Here is a 22,418-nt window from a genome sequence, read left to right as displayed (position 1 = left end):
TGTCACACAAACTCTGACAAATAGTTCTAGAGCAGCTTTCAGCTGTCTTAATTCAATCTTACTACTGCATTCTTTTCAAGTACAACAGACAGCACCGAGCAGTGACAGAGAGTGGCCCTCCCCTTTACTACATAGCCTGTCTATACAGTTTGCAAAATAAATTCTGGACATTACAAGACAGGAATCTTACGGAGGGAAAATAGCATATGACCATATAAATTACATATCTTAATGCATGCATAGAAGGGAATTAACTGCAGACTATTTTGATTCTTTCATTTCTTAATGCCTGACTACTTGTTTCTTTCCATTTTACTATACTTTTTGTATGTTGTGAAAGTATTGCTTATTGTTTGAAATACTGAAAAACAAAGCATCTAGCGAAAACGATCACTAACGTTAAACATGAGTACAGAATATGTTAAGACAAACAAGCGATCAGAGGCTGTGGGAGCCAAGGCTGGCCAGGCAGCCATCCTGCGAGTGCCATCTGCCGGCACAGCGCCGCCCCACACGCCGGCACCGCGGCTCGCTCCTGCGCCAAACCCCGCTCCCCGCAGCATCAGCGGTACTGATAGTCAGAGCTGCTTATAATGTGCCTCCAAAGATACAGCACTAAAACAACACACGTTTTATTACCACTTACCACACTCAGCACGCACACAAACTGACTAGGGTAACTCTTGAAGGTGCCTGTAACAGAACGATCCATTGCATTCACCCTCTACCCCACATAGGCAGCAGCTAAGAGGAAGGCAATGGAGGGTTCTCACTGGTGATTCACAAGCTTTTTAACACGGTATTTTAAAAGTTGGGAAAGTAACTATAGTATCAAAGCGTTCTGCTTATAAGGAGAATGTGATCGAACTCCTACACTTAACACAGAAACCACAAGATATCCTTCATCCAAGGGAGATGTCCAAGCAGATCCCTCTCCCCACTCACTTAAGAGTTCAGAAATGCAGCAAAAAAACCCAAGAAGAATTTGCACTGTCACAGTAAAAATAGATTGACACAAACTATTCAATACGAGGAAAATTATATTCTTGCTCCCTTTCTAAAGTACCGAAATAATAATAAAAAAAAAAATCTTTGCAGAATAAAAGGCAGGGAAGACAAACTCAGTACAGCAACAGAGGCTATAAAAGTACCAAAATCTGGTATCTATTAATGGGATTCCACATGGGAAAGATGCTTTATAGACTAGAAAACTTTAGAAAACAGAAACTGCAGTTTTAGATGAGGAACTAAAGTAAATACTCTACTTTGAACTGATACAGAAACAGATATTCAAGCCAAATAACTTCAAACAGTTGTAGATAAAAAGAGTAACAATACCACAGAAGAGATTATTTTGGATAAAACAGAATTTTTAGAGCATGAGATAATCCCAGAAAAGAGTTCACAGAGCTTTTCATATTCAGCATACGGTAAAGATGATCACCCAAATCACAAGAGAGATGAGATCTCAGCTTTGTCACTACATCAGTAGAGTTACATATTTAGTTCCTTACAAAGGTTCAGCAGAAGTGACTGAGAAAGACAAGCATCTGAGCATGTGGCAATTTTATTATTATGAACCTTTTTTTTTAAACAATTAAGTAGTCAAAGAAACTCAGCCTTGTAGCTTTATCATTTTCATATCAAATAATCCTGTTCGTATTTTTTTGCTAAAGAGAGAATCCTGAGTGTTGTTTCTCATTTCCTTTTCCTTGTTTTCCTCGTATTGCAGGTAGAATACAAACAGCTCTACTTTAAAGATCATCACCTTTCCTTGTCCAATATATGGTATAGGGTTCCTCACTGTTTCTTCACCTTACAGATCCATTTTAAACCCTGTATTTATACATTTATAACTGTCAGTTATGAATTAGCACTCAAGTGGCTGTATTACTCCCAAACACAACTTGCATAGCAAGAGGCAAAACAGCATCGCAGGACTTGTGAATCTTCTCCACACCTGAACTAACAAACCCGGACACACTCCAGTTGGCACTGAATTATCAACAGCTCAAGGGTCTGTACTAGCAAATAATTCAGAACCCGTCAGTCATTCACATTCAGCTGTGACTGTCCCTTCCTTCTCCTCATGTTGATTTATTACAGATTTAACGTTGGTTTATACTGGAATTACTAGTACCCATTTGTGAGAACAATTCAGGTCCCTAATACCTCTGGTTTATCAGAAAACATAAACATTGTTATGTCTTGAAGATAGCTTTGGACTTAGATCACTCCGAAGTGATTTGTTACTATTGATGCTAATAATCCGAAGATTGTAATGAGTTTGTTGTATAAATGCTGAAAATATTAAATTATTAAACATGACATACAGCAAATCTAAGTAAAGATAAGTTAGAAATATCTACAGCAGGAGTACTGGAACACATGATAGGAGAGGGAATCTCTGATGATTCTGAATTATTTTACTTACCTGATCAAATAAATATGTGACAATAGCCGTGTGAACTCACAATGGAGAGGCGAGTTCCCATTACTTTATCTATGATTTCACAGATATCTTACACTCACAGAGGACATGCAAAACTTGGAAACTGGATCCACTCTCTAGAGAAAAGTGTTTTCTAATCACGCATTTATTTACCTTTGAAGTTTGATACTTCAGCAACAACCATTTAACTTGAAGTCACTCCAGTCTACTATTTGCCCTCTTTGTGGATCTTCAATCCTCAGCCTCATCATGCCCAGTGCACCCTTGTCCCTCTACTTTCTGAGTTCTCCGTGTTCAGACATTAACCCCTCGACTTTCCCTTCCTAATATGATCCACTCTTGTAGTCTTTCCCAATCAATTCTATTTCTATTCTCAACACTTCAACCACTTCTAGTCTATCCCAGACCCTCATCCAGTTCTTCTCCCACTCCTTGACTCTTAGTGCAGGGCACCTTCCCAAAATTTTCTGTCCAAGTTCATTCTCCTCTCTATTCTTTCCTTGGACCCTGCAAAGTCTCTAGTTTTTCTGGAAATTTGTTCAATCAATCCCAGTCTTCCCTCTTTACTTCAGCTGTTCTTTTCACCTGATCTCGTTTGTTCCCACACAAGTCAAACCCTTCTTTCCTCTCACTGACTTTCATTCTCAGATTCTGCTTTTTTCCTATAGGCCCAACTCCCAGTGACATTCCTTCTGTTCCACTCCTCCCACTGTCATCAGGTCACTTGTCACAATCCACAAGTCCTTTCTTACAAACAGCCAGGTTCTGGAGAGGCATGTTCACTGACAACACAGGGACCATTTATTCTCAGTTGCAATGCCTAGACAGCTCTGTTGGACAGCAGCTTGTACCAGCAATGGAGAAAGTCATGCTTCACTTTCGTATTCCTTAACTGCAGCACAAGGCACTGTCATAGCCTCAAGCACACTTGCTAAGCACCAAACCTTCAGAGATCTTTACCAATAAAGGCAGTTCTTGCAGATCTTAGTTCAGATTTCTAACTAAGGAAAAAAACACAAACAACTTCTAGCTTGGCCAAGGTAGAGATGAAAATTATATCAAGAGACAGAAGCACAGCTAGCTATCAGGGAAAGAATTCCAGTATAATTCTCTTTGTTTTTAAGACATAGCATGCATTCATACATGGTACATTAAATAGCAACAAAAGTAATTTGAAAGTTTCCAAAAGTTAACAAAAGAAAGTGAGATTGTGAGAATTTTAGATTACAACTTGGTAGCTCTTTGAAAGTCATGTTATTCTAATAATCATTAATAATGACCACTTCTGTAATCATTGAAAGTGCATACCATTACCAGAATAACACTTACCTCTCATAGATGGTTTTTAAAGTCAGCTGATCTGGAACACCTTCAGTCTCTTCAAGATGCAGTATGAGCCACGATGTTCTATATGGCCACTGCTCTGTGAGATTGATCCAACTGGCCAGTCTATCCCAATTGAATGTGATCTGATTAGCTCTCAATAAACGACCTAATATAACAGTGAAGGAGGGAACAAACACAGGGGATTTTTTTGTCTTTTGAAAGATATCTTTTTTTTTTTTTTCCCTCAAAGTAACAGCTATGTAAGTCTAACTTGATCTGTGAACTTTTTTCCTTAAGAATTAAATGTTATTGCAGAAAGACATAGGTCGTATTTCTAAAAATGACGAAGGTCATTTAGCATAACCTTTTATTGCTAGTATTATTGGTAGGACTGTACTGCAGTCTTCCTAGCAATCAAATTTTATTAGGCTTACTGAAATCAGAAGTTTTAGAGATTGTATTTTCATTAACATAACTCAGAGTTTGTGATAATTTGATTAATGTTGAAATAACTAAAACACAAGAGCAGAACTCTTTTCCTTCAAAACACAGTGATATTCACTTCGTTCTCCATTTGTACAGTGCAGTACTGCCTGCCATTTACTGAGATCCTTTATCACAAAACCAGGAATTTGGATTAAAACAGTTAAAGTGGCATAGAAAACAAGTAACCTGTTTTATTCAGGAAAGAGTTATACAGCACAGGAGCTGCAGAGAATAGGACTAATGTCATCTTCCAAGACCCTCCTCCAAGTGTAATGTAGGGAGCTGTAACTAGGATCAATTTGTTGTTAGGGAAGAGCTCAAAGGTGCACTGCTTCTTAAAGGCACCACTGATATCTAATGGGTCAATGGGGAAGCTACAATTGTATGCAAGACTAGATATAAAAAAACAGAAACAAAAGAAAACAAAAGCAGAAACATCTGTATAGTAAATGCAACATTTTTCAACTAGCTATATTTCAAATTTTAAAAGCATTATTCGTCCTTTCCTAAACTCAGCCATAAGCAGAGGAACAACTGTTTACTGTCCCTTCAATCATTACGCTACTCATTATTTTATGAGCCAATAACCTTGTTTACCATTGGCAAAAAGTTCTCCTGAATTAACCTTCCTGTTTGCGTTCTATCTTATCTAATGAACCTAACAATATGCTAAATATGTGTGCTAAAGAGTATTAAATATTCTTAAGTATTAAAGACAATGCATTTGACATATCTGTGAATCCCATACATTTTCCAGTTATTCCTAGAAACTGTTAATATTGTTTCACAGAATCACAGAATAGTTGAGGTTAGGAGGGCCCTCAGGAGTTCATCTGGTCCAACATCCCTAGCTCAAGCAGGACCACCCAGAGCCAGCTGGCCAGGACAGTGTCCAGATGGCTTCTGAATATCTCTAAGGATGGAGACTTCATAACCTCCCTGGACAATATGCTTCAGTGCTTAGTCACCCTCACAGTAAAAAACGTGTTTCACTAGCACCTGGTAAAAAATGGCAGTTTTCTAAAAGGGTCCACATGCTAATCATAAACATTCAGAATACAAAGCCTGGAACAGAGAAAACATGAAAATTGATCCTTTTGTAAAAGCTGGTATTGGCTTTCACGTCAACACAAAAACAGGTTAAGGATACTGAAATTAAGCTCAAACTCTTGCCAAGATATTTTTTTCTGGTTAAAGACCAAGCCAGTTCTGAGTAAAAGTCCAAGTTGCCCAGAAGCCACATACTGTATGATAGCAAATGCTTATGTAAAAGCTTCAGAACCTGGGGAAAAAATAATATTCTCTTTTGCTGTTCCAGCCCCTGGTTATTTGTGATTCATTTCTATTAGCACTTGATGAATTTTACTTTTCAGGTATTTATTTCTGAATCCACATAAACTTCCCGCATCCATATCATACTGTTGCAGAGTTAGGCACTTAACTACATACAGTGTGAAAAGTCACTCAATTTGTTTGTTCTGAACCAGTTAGCTGTAAGGCTATTCAGTACCTTTTAGTGTCTGTAACAGAAAAGACAGTAAATAATAATTTTCCATTCACTTACTCCATGAAACATGATTTTATTAGACTTCCATAAGTCTTTTTCCAGTTGTTTCCAATTTTTAGACCTCAAAGATACCAATGGCTTGATTGCATTTTTTTGAAGGAACACAGGTCATAAAAATGCTTTCATCAGCCCCAGACAACCATTTAGGGAAGAAGGACTCCAAATACCCATAGCAAAAATGTAAAGGATACACACCTAGTTTAGCCTTGCAGTCTACCTTTTAAGATACCAGCACTACAAGCTTTGTTCACATTAGAGTATTATGAAATTGAAAAATGTATTTTATTATCCTACTTCAAATTAAAAAATATAAAACTTCCTAAAAATGTAGACTACAATCATTTGCTTCCCAACAGAAGTAATGAAACAACAATCTCAATTTTATTTTTTTTAATCCTACATAGAATACTCTATAATCTTTGCTTGTACCCTAGAAGAGTTTGCTTCAGAAGGATTTTCAAAATCAACACATGGACTGATTTGTAAATTTAGTTTACACACTAAAAAGTCTGAGTGTAACTACAAGCAACCAAAACACAACACTGTTTACCGTACACAAACACGCCACACCTACCCGTCACTGAAACAATATTTAGCAATCTTCTCATGGTCTGAGGACTGATATCACTGAACCAATCCTCTGTAACCAACAGCTTGGTCAAATCAAAAGACATCTGGCGGGTAATGGTACGTTGCATCTGGCGTCTTCGGTAAGTATCCTGACAATGAAACAAAAAAGCAAGGAATACTGATCAGTGTCAAAACCTTTTATGTATTTTAAATACTTCAGTTTTACTCAATTATAAAGTTAGAACCTTTGTGTATCATGTATCTGTGAGGTTGTGTGTTGGGTTTGTGTGTGTTGGGGTTTTTGGGAGTGGAGGAGGGGGCTACAGAGGTTGCCCCTTGTGAGAAGCTTCTCAAAGCTCCCCCAGTGCCAAGTCAGAGCTGCCTCTGGCCAAGGCCGAGCCAATTAGTGATGGTGGTTGCACCTCTGTGATGACATATTTAAGAAGGAGAACCTGGGAGGGGAAGTTGGAGTTGTGACGGAGACACCTGTGCAAGCACCGAGGTCAGTGAAAGAAAACGGGGCGGGGGGGAAGAAGGTGTGTTGGAGTGGAGACTCCCAGACTCCCCTGCAGCCTGTAGTGAGAGGGCAGACTGTCCCCCCCGCAGCCCATGGAGGTCACCAGCAGAGCAGACACCCACCTGCAGCCTGTGGAGGACCCCACGCTGGAGCAGGTGGTTGCGCCTGAAGAAGGACGGGACTCTGAGGGAAGCCTCTGCTGGTGCAGTTTATCTCTGGGAGGACTGTGACCTGTGGCAGGGACCCACACTGGAGCAGTTCATGAAGAGCTGCACCCCTTGGGAAGGACTCATATTGAGGAAAGTTTGTGGAAGACTTTCTCACATGAGAGGGACCCCACGCTGGAGCAGGGGAAGAGTGTGAGGAGTCCTCCCCCTGAGGAGGAAGGAGCGGCAGACAAAGGGTGATGAACTGACCACAACCCTCATCCCCTGCCCCACTGCGCCACTGGCAGGGAGGAGGGAGAGAAATCCAGAACAAAGCTGAGCCCAGGAAGAAGGGAGGGGTGGGGGGAAGGTGTTTTTAACATGTGTTTGTATTTCTCACTGTCCTACTCTGATTAGAAAATTAAGTGGTGGTGCTGGTGTTTAAATTAAATTGATGTTCTTTTTCTTCCCCTAACGAGTCTTGGTTTTGCCTGTGATCGTAACTGGTGAGCCATCCCTTCCTGTCCTTGTCTTTTGGCTTATTTTCTTCTCCTCATACCTGAAGGGGAAGGAGTAAGCAAGTGGCTGTGTGGTGCTTAGTTGCCCCCTTGGCTCAAACCACAACAGATTGACATGAAATAATTTTCCAGAATTTAATTTTGATTTAGCTGTATAACAGTTGAACATTATTTACATATAAGCCAAGAACTCGTAAATTACACATTCCACTTCCATGCTAATTCTGAGAGAGCAAAATAGAGTGACACAGTGAGATATTTTGTGAACATCAGGTTCCTCTGCTACAAAACTTCCCAAGTCTCTACCTATGGAAGCTCAGATACCTCAGAATCCTTAGACTGCGTTGATTTTCACTACTTCCTAGATACCTTTTATCCAACCACTTTCTAATTTCACATAAAGATGGGAAAACACAACAGAAAGCAAAAAAGAAAGTGTGGTAAAGATGCGGCAGTAAAAGTCTGGTACTGTAATATTCTAAATTCCTTGATTTGCTCAATTACTGTCCCTTGTTGCAACATCCTGTGATCAAGTGATAATGGGCTTATACACAAAAATCCAAAATATACATACATAGATCATAACTACTATGAGTATGCTCTATCATCTCAGCATTCACAGAGAGCTGAATTTAAGTATTTGTGGAAAAGAACACTTTGGTGAACAAGCAAACCTTTCCTTGTTTGATAGTGTATCAGTCCACTGATTTAAGAATGTACCTTTCCTACATAGATCATTTATATTAATTTCAAGAGTGCCTTGATAAGTCTTCCAAGTTGACATAATTAAAAATGTGAAAGAAAGAAGAAAAGAATAGAAAAGAAGAAAAGTATTACTAATATCTCCCTTTAGTCTCAAAAATCTTTCTCACCCGCCTGTTGAGAGCAGTTTTGCTACCAAGCTTGGTAACATCTCCAAGACTGTTCTGAGAAACTCTCCTGTCAACCTCTTCATGCAATCCTGTGGAAAGGAAAACGAAAGGCAGGCATTTTCTTCATTCATATACACCTGACTGATCTATAAAGTAACGTTAATGATCTGTCAATTATTTAAATAGTTTGTTCCAAACCCCAGATTTTTGGAACACTGTTTTTGTAACTTTCATATTATCCTCCAGCATAACCTTACCTGCATTATCTGTATAGGGAATATCCCCGTTAGTTGTTGAAGCTACCATCAGTTTTTTGGCATTACTAAGCCCTCGGCTATTCAGAAAAACAGGCAAATGGACTATATTTCGCATGTAATCATGGCCATTTATGTTTGAATCACGCAGAACACTGTTGAGATTCTGGTTAATAGCCTTTATAATAATGTGTGGGTCACTTGCAAAAATAGCAATAAACGGGCCTTTTGAAAACAAGACTCTCACCTGCAAAAAAAACGGACAGTACAGCTTGTCAATAATAGGACGTAGTAACTGTGGACCTTTTGAACGTCTGACTAAACATTTTATATTCATTCTATTCAAGTTACAAAGTTGAGAGGACAAGAGATGTATAGAGATGTCAGTTTCTTCAATACAAGATATCTAATATTAGGAACTTATCCACAATTAGAAATAAGCATACTTGACAAATCAGCAGTAGTAGTTACAGTGGAAGTCATCACCAAGAAGGTATCATGCAGTAACATCCTACCTCATCCCCCCCCAATTATTTAGATGAGAAATACTTAAATGCTAAAGTACTTCAAGAGTAAGTAGGAAAACTCTTCAAACATTTTAAGTTTGTTTCAACAGGATATTAATTTTCAATAATTTACATCTGATTATTTCAAAAATTTTCAGAAGTATTAACATGCACAGTCCTACTGGATTTAATTTTCAACTTAAAAAAAACATCGCTCTTAGTGTTACAGTTATGCCAATGTACACAAATGTTAAAAGATTACAACACAGACTCTGTACAGATGCCTTCTTTCTAGAGAAAATACAGGATAACTGTATGGATCTGAACTCATCTATATGGAAGAAATCATACAGATGATCCAGAGATCATCTTTATAAAATGATCCAACTCACAGTATCAAGCATCTGTAAAACTTTGTCCTGTTCACAAGCATCCAATCCATCAATAATTACAACAAGTCTTGTCTGATTCTGAGTGAAGCTGTCAATGGTTTTTGCCATTTTGGCCATCAGTTCCACTTCACATTTCAAAACCTATAAAAATGAAAAGCAAAGAAGGAAAAGACATCTCTCTAATACTTAAAACTCACAAAAATGTATATAATTCCTTCTGCAGATTGCTGCTTGTCCCAAAAATACTTCAGTAACAAAAACAAATGCTTACAAATACCCAAAGTCCTAAATTGTCACCGCCAAAATTTTAATTTCCTATTTCCACAAAAATGTATAGCAGAATTGCAAATTCCACTTTAATGTAACAGAGTATCCTTTTTCAAATTCCATCACAATGTTAATTAAAAAGAAAGTAATATTTGTGCACTGTAAATCAGTATTTCAAGAGTAACAAAAGAGTTATTTGTCATTTCAGCTAATACTCAAAAATTTATTTGCATAAAATGTATACTAAAATTTTCTATCTGCCTTCCAGCCAAGCAAATTATGTTATTACTCTAATGCTCAGCCATTCCTACTCAGGACATGCAATCCGAAAATTTTTTAAGTTATTCAACGTCAAGTTACACATTTAACAACTTAATATAGAAATAAAGGTGAAATTCACCTGCCCTAATTTCAGCAGCACAGGCAGATATTAAAACCTGATCTATTCACCACTAGATTCATCTTGAATGCACATTTAAGATGACCTAAGTCATAACTCTCCAGAAATACCCACTTCTCTCCTTTGATTGCAAAGGGTGAACCTAACTCCTAATGGCTGAAGTCATGCCAGATAAATACCACTCAAAAAACAATTGTCAAGAAATACAGTAGCAAGACAGAGATAAGGTCTTCTGTGCTATAAAAATATTGTTATATAATGTATTAGCTGTAATCTATGAAGGTAGCCATCATACTGCTGAAGTTTATTTGCAAATAGGAGTGTAAAGAATATTTGATAAGAGCCCGATGGGTATGTTTTTTTATCAGATACAACCCAGCAAAACAACAGTATTTTCTATCATTTCTCATGAAATATGTGGACTGTTTTGGAACGTTCTTTCAGTGCTATCAATCCTTTCTTAGTAAAGAGGTCTTGCAGACAGTCAAAGTTACACTTAGTTCTTCAACTTCAGAATATTTTAAAATTTATTAATTCTTACCCCGATGAAATAAATGGTGCCCCATGTTAAGAAGGCTACAGGTTTGGGGTTTTTTTTCACTTTTTTTAATGGCCAATTCATATAAATGCTTACCTTCATGAACCCCTCACTTTTCAACTTGTGAAGCTTGGAGGCAGCATTGTGAAGACGTTTTCTCTGAGAATTCAAAACTGAATCCATCACTTGCCACCACGTGCGACAATTCAAGAAAAAGGCCAAGCCAACAACACAGGTAACCGATATCAGAATAACATTCACTGTCATGTTGGCTGGTTCTACATTAAAAATCGCCAGCAGTGCAATTGCAGAAACAACGCAAGACAGTATGAAAAGGAAAATCACAAAGGATGGGAGACAGCAAGTTTTCTTCCATTTCTTTTTACCTAGGAAACAAGTATCTGCTGTTAAAATTAATGTAAAATGTAATCACAGGCGAGTACAAAATCTGTTAACTTGATACTTCTCATAAAACACTAACTTGAACAAACGGTTACTGCAATGTTACCATCCAGTCACAAACGTGAAAAAAAAATCATTAGGATCTTCCAAAATTCTTGGAAATTATGAAGAGGAGATACTCCTTTAACATGCAGTTTATTTCCACTGTTTTCAGAAATCCACACTGGATGGAAATTATTAAATAGATATCACATCAGTGGTACCACCTCTTTTGTGGTACCTCTCAGTGAAGTATACTTATGCAAGTAAATCCTAGGAAAACAGTATGGTAACTACTTGGTTTTACACAGAAATCTAACAGTAATGATGCCATTGGAGAACTAAATCAAAACGGCATGCTACAACCTGAGACTATCCTTTCTTGCATGCTAAAACATAATCAAGGGAGGACTGTAGCCTGTAAGGTTTGGACAGATCACAAAGGCCTCAGAGAGATTATAGACCTGTGACTTCAAACAGGCTGATAAGGAAGAGACAAAGAAATACTGCAGTTGGAAGTTAGCACAGCTAAAGGACTGATCAAAGAAATATATGATAGTTTTTTCCCAAAGCAGCAGCCTCCGCCTTTAGGATTTGTACATATCTAGTGGTGTACACATCTAGAAGATTCACATCTTCCATACACATTTGTTGATAACAAAGAACAGAACACAGCAATAATCTGATGCAAAATGATGACAGCTAAAAATCAGTATTTGAAGCAAAACGGAAAAATCAGATTTTAAATATGCAACATTGAACGAATATCCAAGGTTTATACATGGCCCGTGTATGATATTCTAGATTCAGGTATGAGCTGAAAAGGTCTCTCACGTTACTGACATACGTGACAGATAGGAGTATGATGCAGAACAAGCAACAGAAATGCATGGCAGGAGTGAGGGGCAAGAAGAGAAGAATGACAGCTCAGTTATAACTACACTCAGTTCTAGACATTTTGAAGTAGGGATGCAAGCCTCCTCTTGCTAGAAAGAGACAGAACTGGATTAAAGAGACACTTCGGACTCATCATCAATGAAATTACAAAGAGGCTTGTCTGAGTTTAAAGATATAACAAAAATTAAAGATGCAGGAGACTAAGAAGAAACCTATATGGAATTTCTATGAATGTCTAGAGACAAGAAACCTATGACTCTTGACCTACAAACACCTGGAGACAAGGAGAAGATGTGCAAGATCACCAAATAGATAAAATTTTTTGAAAATATCAATTAGATAGTTACAAAGAGCACATGAAGGCAAAGCCAAGGAATACAAGAGAAATGTAAGATTACATATGAAAAGGAAAAGATGATTACTACAAATAATCCCAAGAAGCCAGCACTACACTGTCATTCTCAAGTCAGTTTGGGGAGAAATTACAACATCATAAAAGCTGTTTCACTGAGTCAAGGAGAACTACAGAACATCTAATATGGAAATAAGGGTGAAAAACACCACCTCACTTTCGTAAAGAACATTCAGTGAATTTGAGAAAGAGCAATGAAGAGTGAGTTGTGTTCAGAACATAGCATGTTTTTTTTCCACCCTCTGCAAGACAGGAGAGTCTGAACATTTCATTTTGTGAGAGGAGACACCATCTAACAGATTCCTCAATTTGTGGTCAAGGTCAAAATGAAATGAGAAGTAACTGATTGTAACTGAACTCAAAGCAGAAGTCCTCTATGAATTGAAAGTTACCCTCAAGAATTGCATTTCTTCACAATATCATACTCTGTTCTGCGTATATTTTTCAGAAATCTACAGATGGGACAGAAGAAAAAAGTTTGTTCCATTTGAATCAAGCAGGAATATTTCATCACATCTTCCCAGTACTGATCACAGCAATTTACAGCTTCGGACCAATATGTTCTATACATTTATTATTTCCAAGAATAAGTGATGGTCACTCATGAAAGCTCTGAATAAAAATCTAATAAACCAAACAGAAGCTTCTCTTAGCAATACTCAAAAGTATACTTTTCCCTTTACCTGACTGAGACACAATGACTTAATTGCTATGGAAAAATACAATGCTGCATCTAAAAGTATTTAATATAAATATACATTTCTACTGACACTTCTGAGAAGTATACTTCACAGAAGATATTCCTTTATGATATTAATAAAATCAAGATAAGAAAACAGGGCGTTTTTCTCTCCAAAACAATATCAAGGGTTTCCCCTTCTGTATGAATTTCTGCATGGCTGTAATAGTTTCTATAAAGAGCTTATGATGTGAAAAACAGAACCCCTGATAACAGTGCATTGAAATAAAATAATCTGAAATGTCATTCAGGTAATAAAAACCTTGTGTATCTTCTGTCTTGAAAACTCGAAATAGCCTTGTTGCTAAGAAACCAAATTCCCTTTCACATGCATCAGAGAGGGTAGCAATCATCTCAGCCAATGAAGTTTCTCCACCTACACTGGACAGTCTATTGTAGTCCGTAAACAAAAATCTGAAAGAAAAAAACCCATATATTTTATATACTTTAGAAAGCTTTAAATATTTTTTGGCAATCAAAAAAAAATCTTCCTGCATCTCTACAGCTGAAACTTTCTTCAACTGGCATAAAATGGTATATATTTAAAGACTTCATTTTTTTTAAAGTCTACATAGAATTTAAGTATTTATTTCTTCTCCTGTTATCAACCTATTCTTTGCCCTGCTTCTTATTTTAAAACTTGATTTCTTAAAAAGGTAAAAATGATCACATCACTAACAGCACCTCAGCTGGTGTGAGGTGTAAAAACATAAAAATATCTTTATGATGTCAAAACAATACTGACAAGTATTTTTAAAATTGCATTCTGAGCTATTTTCAAATATTTATGAAGGATTAAAAAAATACAGAAGAACAAGATCACACAAAAGCACTATGAGACTAAAAATACAAGTCTCTAAACAACAGGAGTAAACAAAACTATAAACTACATGTCATAAATTTTCTTGCTTTCAGGTAAATTAGAAGCTTTGAGCAGTCTAGATGCCCTACTTAAAGTGGGGGCAGAAAGATAAGACAACCAAAAAGACGACATTTACGAAAGTAGTCAGTGAAACAAGCACTAAACATTATACCCAGTAAGCTATACCAGAAAAGTAAAGTCTTATTTTGTCTGTTACAAATTTCTATTAGTATGATATTCAAAACCCCTAATACTAAAAAGCAGTACTTTTCATGAACTTTGGCACAGAATTTTTCTTGAAAAACACTACTATTTTCTTCACACTAAAAAAATTTAACTACAATAACCTTCTGGGGCTACTGTTTTTCAAACAGGAATCTCAACAGCTTTTCACAGGAAGATAAACATGCACAGTAATACACACAGTTTGAAAACTATGAGAGCGAACCTGAATTATTCATTCAAGAATAAATGACATAACTAACCTGACAGGTAAAGCTTTAGTGGTTTGCTCTGGTAATTCTGGTGGATTCACAAACATGAGTTTAAGAAGCAACTCCAAGTATCCAATATGTCTTGCCAACCTTGCACTTAAGACCCAGGCCCAGTTCCAGCTCTCACCCTCTCTTCGGCCACCAAAGTAAATTACAGCTAAAAATTTAAAAATGAAAATAGATGTTATGGCTATATTTCAGTCAATGCTCACAACTGAAAGAACCATGAAGTCTGAACAGATAAGGCCCGGAGTTCCATAAAGGGAGCTGAATGAGAATTTTTAACAGTTATGGCTAAAAATGAGAACGGTAAGAGTAACATAATGAAGTTAATATACAAAATTATTCTTTGTTTTCAAGAATGCCGTCACAAATTACATGCAAACCACAAGAAAAGAAAGGGTCCAAAGGGATCCTATTTTCTACAATAACATTTAGTATTTGTAATGAATCACAAAGCATGTCTCTAAAACAACATTGAATTCCAAAAATAAAAACCTTCACAAACTTCATATAAAATAAGACTTACTAAAGAAAATGTAGAGAACTGCTAATAAGCTGAGTGACACTGCTATTCCAAGCTTTGCATCCACTGTGAAAGCAAGCAATAAACCCAAACCTCCACACAGCAGAAGTGTGAGGAATACAATAAGCCAGGAGAACTGAAACAGAGGCTCAATCTGCTGTCCTGCAAAAGTCTTCATTTCATCTAAAAAAAAAAAAAAAAAAAAAAAAAATCAGAAAAAGACCAGTTAACATGTTAGATTATCCTAGAACAGAAATCAAAAAATGTATTATAATGAACTTCATCTTTGAAAATAAGTTTTTTCACTAGACTGAAATGACACTTGAATTCTTCTTCAAACATTAAGGCAAAACCCTAAGTTTTCACCCATGCAATGAATGAAACTATTTAGATACATAGCAATTGCACTGTTTGCTGCAGATTTTCTACTTTTAAAGGCATATTAAAAGCCATTACATTCCCTATCCTCCTTCAGAAGTTTAGAACATTTTATGACACCAAGAAAAATAAAACTGTCATGTATGTCAAAAAAATCCCAGCACCCAAAACCTCCATCATTGAAATATGGACCATGTTCCTCAAACAGTCAGACATAACAGTACAATATAAAGGCTTCAGTATTTATTTGTTTGTTCCATCTTATTTACTAAAACAGGAAATCCCAAAGAAACTTACTTAGGATCTATTGAATAAGAAACATTAAATACACACATCCAGAAAAAGATGAATGAAGAACAGGAAGAAAATACTGAAAAAGCATTTTAAAACCATGAGTTATTCAACAATAAATATCACAGTTAAAAATGCACACCACTTTTTGTTTATGACATGAGGTGTGACTTGAGCAAAATGAATGCAGAGATCCCATTTTAACTAATACAGCTTTTAAAAACATAGAAATCACAGAAAGTAAGAAACACCAAGATGGGTAAAAGTCTTTTGTATTACACTGAAACCTCCTAGAAAAACATTCCTTTGTTAGAAAGTTGTAACTGTAAATAAGATGCTATTTCCACTGTGGAAAATACTGACTCTTTATATACTTTGTTTGCTTTCCTATGTCATTTCAGAAAGTTAAAAAGCTCCAAGTAAATAAGGGGAAAGGGGAAGAAAACTAGGCACAGAGAGAATGCAGTACAGAAAAAAGTATTAATAGCCTCAAATTTGTTTTTAAACTTAAAAAAAAATAATTAAGATGACACATGGGAGGCACAATTATACTGCAGCAAAAGAGAGCTGAACCTGATCTGACACAAACCCACGCCCAGCAAGGTGTATTTCAGCTGTCCTATTGTCAGCAGGACCTAAAGGGTGGATTCACTGCTGCAGGAAACCCACAGGACAGCAGACAGCACACTTAAAGATTGTCTTGATATTGTGGAAATGAACAAAACAACCTACAGATAACTGACCATGATAACGTTTAAATCCTTTCATTACAGAAACAGAGATAGGATACACTACATGGACCAACAGATGTTGCAAAAAGTAGTAATTCCCACATGATGCTTTCCATTGGTGGATTTGAACCTACAGAAAAGGCTAAATCAAACGTTACCTTCCAGTTTCTTGAGCAAGAAAGATTTTCCACTTCCCCACTGTGCATATAAGCCTACACAGATAGGTGGCTGCATGGTTGGTTCACTCAGAATATCAGCCAAAGCACTGCTGTACAGGTCATAACCCAGCATGTCACCATCAGATTCCGTGGGAGACAAATGTCCTGTAATATGAATACCATGTTACCGGACTTTGCTTTAAGAAATCTTTTCAATATGACAATTTGCATAAAATCATGACAGGTTCACCTATATTTGTATACATATTCCTCCCATATAATAGCTGTTATTACTGGTACATTTCTGTTCAAAGGTAAATTATCCACATATATGTTAGGTAATTATTAAAATTATTAGAGGTTACCACAAAAGACTCAAAACCCCAAATCAGAGCAAGTCAGAGAAAATAATTCCTACATAAGCAAGATCTAAGTAAGAATAAATGGTCAACGGAAGTTGCATAGTATCCAGTGTCAAAGTGTAAAGGTAAAAGGTATGTTTGACCTTTACTAGTATTTCAGAATGACAAATTTTTTGCCAACTTATATATTTTTTAAAGCTTTTCCATTAGTCGCAACATTAAAAAAAATGAACAGTTACCAATTTTCACTGCAGAATTGAATAAATTGTATTCTCAATATACAATTGATGATAAAACAATATAGAAGATTGTTCAATTAAACATTAATCTCAAAAAAAGCTCAGTTTTCATCAGTCTAAGATTAGATCTGAGGAAAATATAATTACTTATACTTACTGGCTCCAAATATCTGTGTTAAAATACTCTTCTGGTGGCTACAGTCAATATTGTAAGGTGTTTCTCCTGTTTTGTTTGGTCTATAAAGCAATCTACCATCTTTTGGATTTCTTAAGAGTAACTCGGCAAGTTTACGGCTTCTTCCACGGATGGCAATATGAAGAGGAGTATCTCCTTTCTGCAATTAAGTGAAAAAATTAGTAATATCTAACATGAATTCTGAAGATTATTAGTAGACTATATGTTCCACATTGTTTCAGATGCACTATTTACTAGAAATACATCTTAAGGTATTCTCAGCAGCATTAACATCTTACAGCAAGTGTTTTTTCCCAAAGTAAAGCATTACAACAGTTTCACAAAAGACACGTGAAAAGGCAGGTCTTACAATGCTAAATCTGAGGCACTATCTTCTTTCTTAAACGTTCAGTTTAAGGTTCATGAAAACTGCAGTCTCTATTTAGAAACAAGCATCTACGAGCAAATTCAGGGACTTGTTTGGAACAAGAGACACTCCTTGATAGAATTATTTCAATATCTGCTCATACTTCTCCAAAAAGCTTTCCAGTAAGTTTCCTTATTATGTCAATTTAACATTATTACTTATTTCCACTAAATATGATACTAAAAGGTTTAAAAAAGTATCAAATAAATATTCCTGTATTTAAAGGGTTTACTATCAAAATTATGCATAATGCATAAAAGGGTTTACTATCAAAATTATGCATAATGCATAAAAGAACAGCAACAAACCATTGTGTTCGTCCTTGGCATTACTTATGTGTAATGGCTACTAATTGAAAACAAACATCAGTGACAAATAACAACCATTCTCTAAACTCTTTTTTAAAGTGTATTAAGAAACAGTATTCTTATCTGTGAAATTCTTACTTCTGACATGGAATTTTTTATTTTCGTTATTACTGAAAGCACTCTAATACAAACAAAAAAATGAAATATTAATGGTGGGAATAAACTTACATTTAAATATTCTGATCTACTTAATTATTAAGCATATGGAAAATTAAGCAGTGAAGTATTCTGGTTTATTTAATTATTTAGCATATGGAAAGCTCTCTCCCTGTCTTAGCCCTGGCAGGTCACTGCAAAATTCTGCTGCAAAACTAAAAATGATTAAATATACTAAAGAAAACAAACAAATACTCTTTACCTTGTCTACAGCAGAGACTTTAGCTCCTTTGTCCAGAAGCAGCTCTACTATTTCAATATTTCTCATCTTGGTTGCCTTGATAAGCGGTGTTTCTCCATCCTAACAGGGAAAAGTAGGCATAATAAAAAAATCTTCCAAAAAAACCCAATCAAAAACTAGAGATAGTATAACAAATTAAATCCAAAACTTACAAAAGAATTTTCATTTCTGTGCAATTAATATTTCAGTGCATAGGTTCTCTAACAAGTATCACCAACCCTTTATCCTAGATAGATTAGTATTGCAGAACAAAATACAAGTGCAAAATACATTTCTGTTAAGAGCGTGAGAGAAAGAAAAGGCTCAGATATAATACAAAGTATTTGAAGAGACACAGGAATGAGGTAATTCACTGCTTTTCAAGCTTAGCAGTATCAGAAGCCTCTTCCCTCACTTCCCAGCATGTGCTCTCTACTCCTTATCGCTGATCGAGTCAACGTTGCTGAGGTGAAGCATCCACACACTCCCCACTAAATTTCAGTAGTCCCACAAAGGGGACATTATAATTTCTGAAAATAAATTCTGTATTTCAGAAAAAAAAAAAAAAAAAAAAAAAGAAGTTTGAGTTGGGGTTTAGTGGGTTTTTTTGGTAGTGTTTGTTGTTTTGTTGTGCTGGGGGTTTTGTTGTGTTTGTTGTTAGATTTTGGGGCGGGGCGTTTTGTTTCTACGGTATGTAAGTTAGCCACACTTCAGAAAAACTGCATTTCTGATCTTAATGTCACACACAGATGTTAAACAAGGCAAATTACGTCCTCAACTAAAATTCTAATATAGTTACCTTTGTACACGTTTCAGTATCAGGGTTGCATTGCAAGATATCCCTCACCATTGTAGCATTTCCTTTCTCAACTGCCCAATATAAAGCAGTTTTATTATCCTGAAAAAAAAAAAAAGTATTAAATGTTAACAGTACTTTCATTCAGTTGGATTAATTTTTAAAACTGTATATAAAATACAACCGCAATATTGAAAAGAACACATAACTCAGCAAATTTTAGCACCATTCAGGGCAAAGGGAAATGCTCCCAAATGCACAGCAATAGAACTTGGGAGGGGTGGAAATCTGGCCATATAATACAAATCTATTTTTAAAACCTGTGCAAAATATATTAATAGCTGTAACAATCCAAGCAGATTCAACCCGTCTTGAAATAGTTTCTAAAACTATATACGGGTATTTAGTTGGAACTCAAATACATATTTTTTCTAATGAAATAAAACAACTATTGCCTTTTTAACCCCTATTATGCAATAGTCATGTTTCTCTGACGCCTTAAATAAAAAATTGTCTCCTATTAGGAGGTACTAAACACCTCCAGGCCTTTAAAAAGAGTTCGATTTTCTTCTCAACTTTACAGCATAGCCTAATAAAAATGTACTAGGGACCTGGTTGGCTGCTCTAAAAACAGGACATGCAAGCTGGAAAGCTGTAAAAGTAGATGGACATGAAAGTCAACACAAAGTACCAGAATGAAGACCAGCCATACATTCTGTCACTGAACCGGGGGGAATGGCTGATAGCTGAAGATCTGCTTGTGTCACCTTTCATTTTTTCCACAATGTGTCTATCCCAGGAAGTCTCTATGCCTGCAATCTTTTTGTAACCTTCTGACTGTACCACGACTTTGTTTGATGTGCACTTGTGTAGAGACATTAAAGAAAAGCCTCTGAACACACACTTGTTTCTGAGCAGGAATGTCAAAGTCCTCCTTGCAACCTTCTCCCTTGCTTCTTTCATTTGCAGTTCTTTCTCTCCCACTTGTGGGCTTCACAGCAAACTCAGTTTTAAGCCTTTCTTGACAGTTTAACAAGCCTGGTCACTAAGATTTCTTTCCTCTGGTTACCTGGGCTTCATGTCCTCCGTCCTTCAGTCAAGTGGCTTTCAACAAGAGCCTGAGGAAGCTGACTCCTTGCTAGCAACATCAGCTGCACAGGCAAGCACTGGTCTACCAGATGATCCCAGCTGGGCCCTTCCCCCTTACCAGAAGGGCTTAGGAAAACACCAGTCAGAGCCCTGTAGTCATGTTTCATCTGCTCAAGGTCTCCCCTGACTAGTGTCCTTACAAGCAGCAAGGAACATAGTTGCTGGAAGGCTGGACAAGGCTCTGCAGTCTTTCTGGAACATCACAGATCTGGGCAGACTGCAAATCTCCATAGAACACGTCTGTCTGGCAGACAGGTACTGCAGTGCTGAACAGCAGGGGACTTGCTAAACACTAGCCCTCATCACCAATTTTGATACTGCTGGTCCTAATCCGAAGATCTGAATCACACAGCCAGAATCTTCCTCCGATGGTCTTCGTCTTGCTGTGTCAACGAGGCCACAAATGTATTCTCTAGATTAATCACTGCAAATGGCTAAACAGACACCTTCACACTGCCAGAAGTCACAAGTTTCCCCACTCCCAAGGAGGTTAGGTTCTCCTGCTGTTTCTGTATTGCCTTGGTCATACCAAGACGTTGAAAAGCTCCAGACTTTGAGACTCATGTCAGCAAGAAGCTGGCATGTTAGAGAAAGAGATCCAACCACTACTTCTTCTCCAAACTAAAAGTTTCTTGGCTTCTCAAAGAGGCTCTGCATCAATAGCAGGCACTGAATCTTTGCAGCTCTCAGTGACTAGTTAAGTTTTGTGTTCAAACTTGGCAGAATATATGTGCCTGTGAGCAGAGCAATTTGAACAGCTTCAAGCAAAAGAAAGTAAATTGAATGTAACAAAACCAAGTACCATGTTAAGCAAGAGTGCTTTTGGTAGAAGAATAAAACCAATACCTTAATCAAAGGAAAAAAAAAAAAAGAAGGGGTAGGTAGAAAACATGGAAATCTCTGACAACACTGCTTAATGTGAGAAAGGAAGTTAGTGAAGGAGACAAGAACCAACCAAAAGCATAGTGACAGAACTGCACTGACAACAGATGATCTAAGGTGTATTGGATTTTAATATATTGATATTAAATTTAAAATATTATTAAAATAAAAATATTAAGGGTTTTAAGTATTTCATTAATCTGTTCAGTAGTGCAGATGAAATAAGTTCAATTTACATATTTTGCTTTTCGATCATCATACAAATTTAACTGAAACAATGCCACTTAAGTCATTACAAATACATATGTCTTGTATTTTAAAAATTGCACAGCAATATGATGTATTTTTAGTGTTTGATGGGAATCTTGAGTTTCCTACAGAGTAAACTGAGAAAGTTTTTAAAGCCCTGTTTTTAGAAAGTGTAATTCTTTGGTATTCAATTTCACATCCTATTTAAGAATTACTCTAACATTTACACTGTTGTACTTACCTGACCTCTGATATCTATATCAGCATATTTATGGAGCAGGGCCCTCACAATTTCAACATGACCTCCTCTAACAGCCCCAATCAGCACTGTATCTCCACTCTAAAAAAAATATGAAAGAATACTGAAGATTAATTAGTATTATCTAGCAAAAAGAAATTCAGCACAGAATAAATTTAGCCTCAAAATATACATTATGCCTATTTACATCAAGAAATATGCACTCAGTTTAAAGATATAAAAAGTAGTTCTATCTCTGCAAAAAACAGATATAAAGAAAAAAACTGCAGGCCCCATTTTTTATTTTTTGCAAAGAGATGAAATATTATTTATGACAAAACAAACACCCCCAAAATAGATCCAGCTTAAACCACTATCCTAAAAAATAACAGCACAAGTTAATAATGAATATGAAAA

The 22,418-nt window shown here is 36.4% G+C and overlaps 1 protein-coding gene across 4 annotated transcripts in view; it reads right to left on the bottom strand.

Moving 5' to 3' along the window:
• The window catches only part of KIDINS220 (kinase D interacting substrate 220), an 80,739-nt gene that overhangs the window by 35,392 nt on the left and 22,929 nt on the right, over positions 1-22,418 (bottom strand). For all 4 annotated transcript variants that reach the window (XM_074895676.1, XM_074895675.1, XM_074895677.1 and 1 more), the window contains exons 9-22: positions 22,005-22,103; positions 19,487-19,585; positions 18,670-18,768; positions 17,499-17,676; positions 16,741-16,905; positions 15,186-15,365; positions 14,648-14,813; positions 13,563-13,714; positions 10,908-11,197; positions 9,607-9,747; positions 8,712-8,955; positions 8,455-8,543; positions 6,406-6,550; positions 3,782-3,944 (exon numbers count right to left, since the gene is read on the bottom strand). In XM_074895676.1, coding sequence (XP_074751777.1) covers positions 3,782-3,944; positions 6,406-6,550; positions 8,455-8,543; positions 8,712-8,955; positions 9,607-9,747; positions 10,908-11,197; positions 13,563-13,714; positions 14,648-14,813; positions 15,186-15,365; positions 16,741-16,905; positions 17,499-17,676; positions 18,670-18,768; positions 19,487-19,585; positions 22,005-22,103 — 2,210 coding nt within the window. The remainder of the gene's footprint in view (positions 1-3,781; positions 3,945-6,405; positions 6,551-8,454; positions 8,544-8,711; positions 8,956-9,606; positions 9,748-10,907; positions 11,198-13,562; positions 13,715-14,647; positions 14,814-15,185; positions 15,366-16,740; positions 16,906-17,498; positions 17,677-18,669; positions 18,769-19,486; positions 19,586-22,004; positions 22,104-22,418) is intronic.

This window comes from Athene noctua, chromosome 1 (assembly GCF_965140245.1).
Source record: "Athene noctua chromosome 1, bAthNoc1.hap1.1, whole genome shotgun sequence".
Classification (NCBI taxonomy): domain Eukaryota; kingdom Metazoa; phylum Chordata; class Aves; order Strigiformes; family Strigidae; genus Athene; species Athene noctua.
The sequence above is the reverse complement of the archived record's forward strand: the minus strand, read 5'-3'. Positions and strand labels throughout refer to the sequence as shown.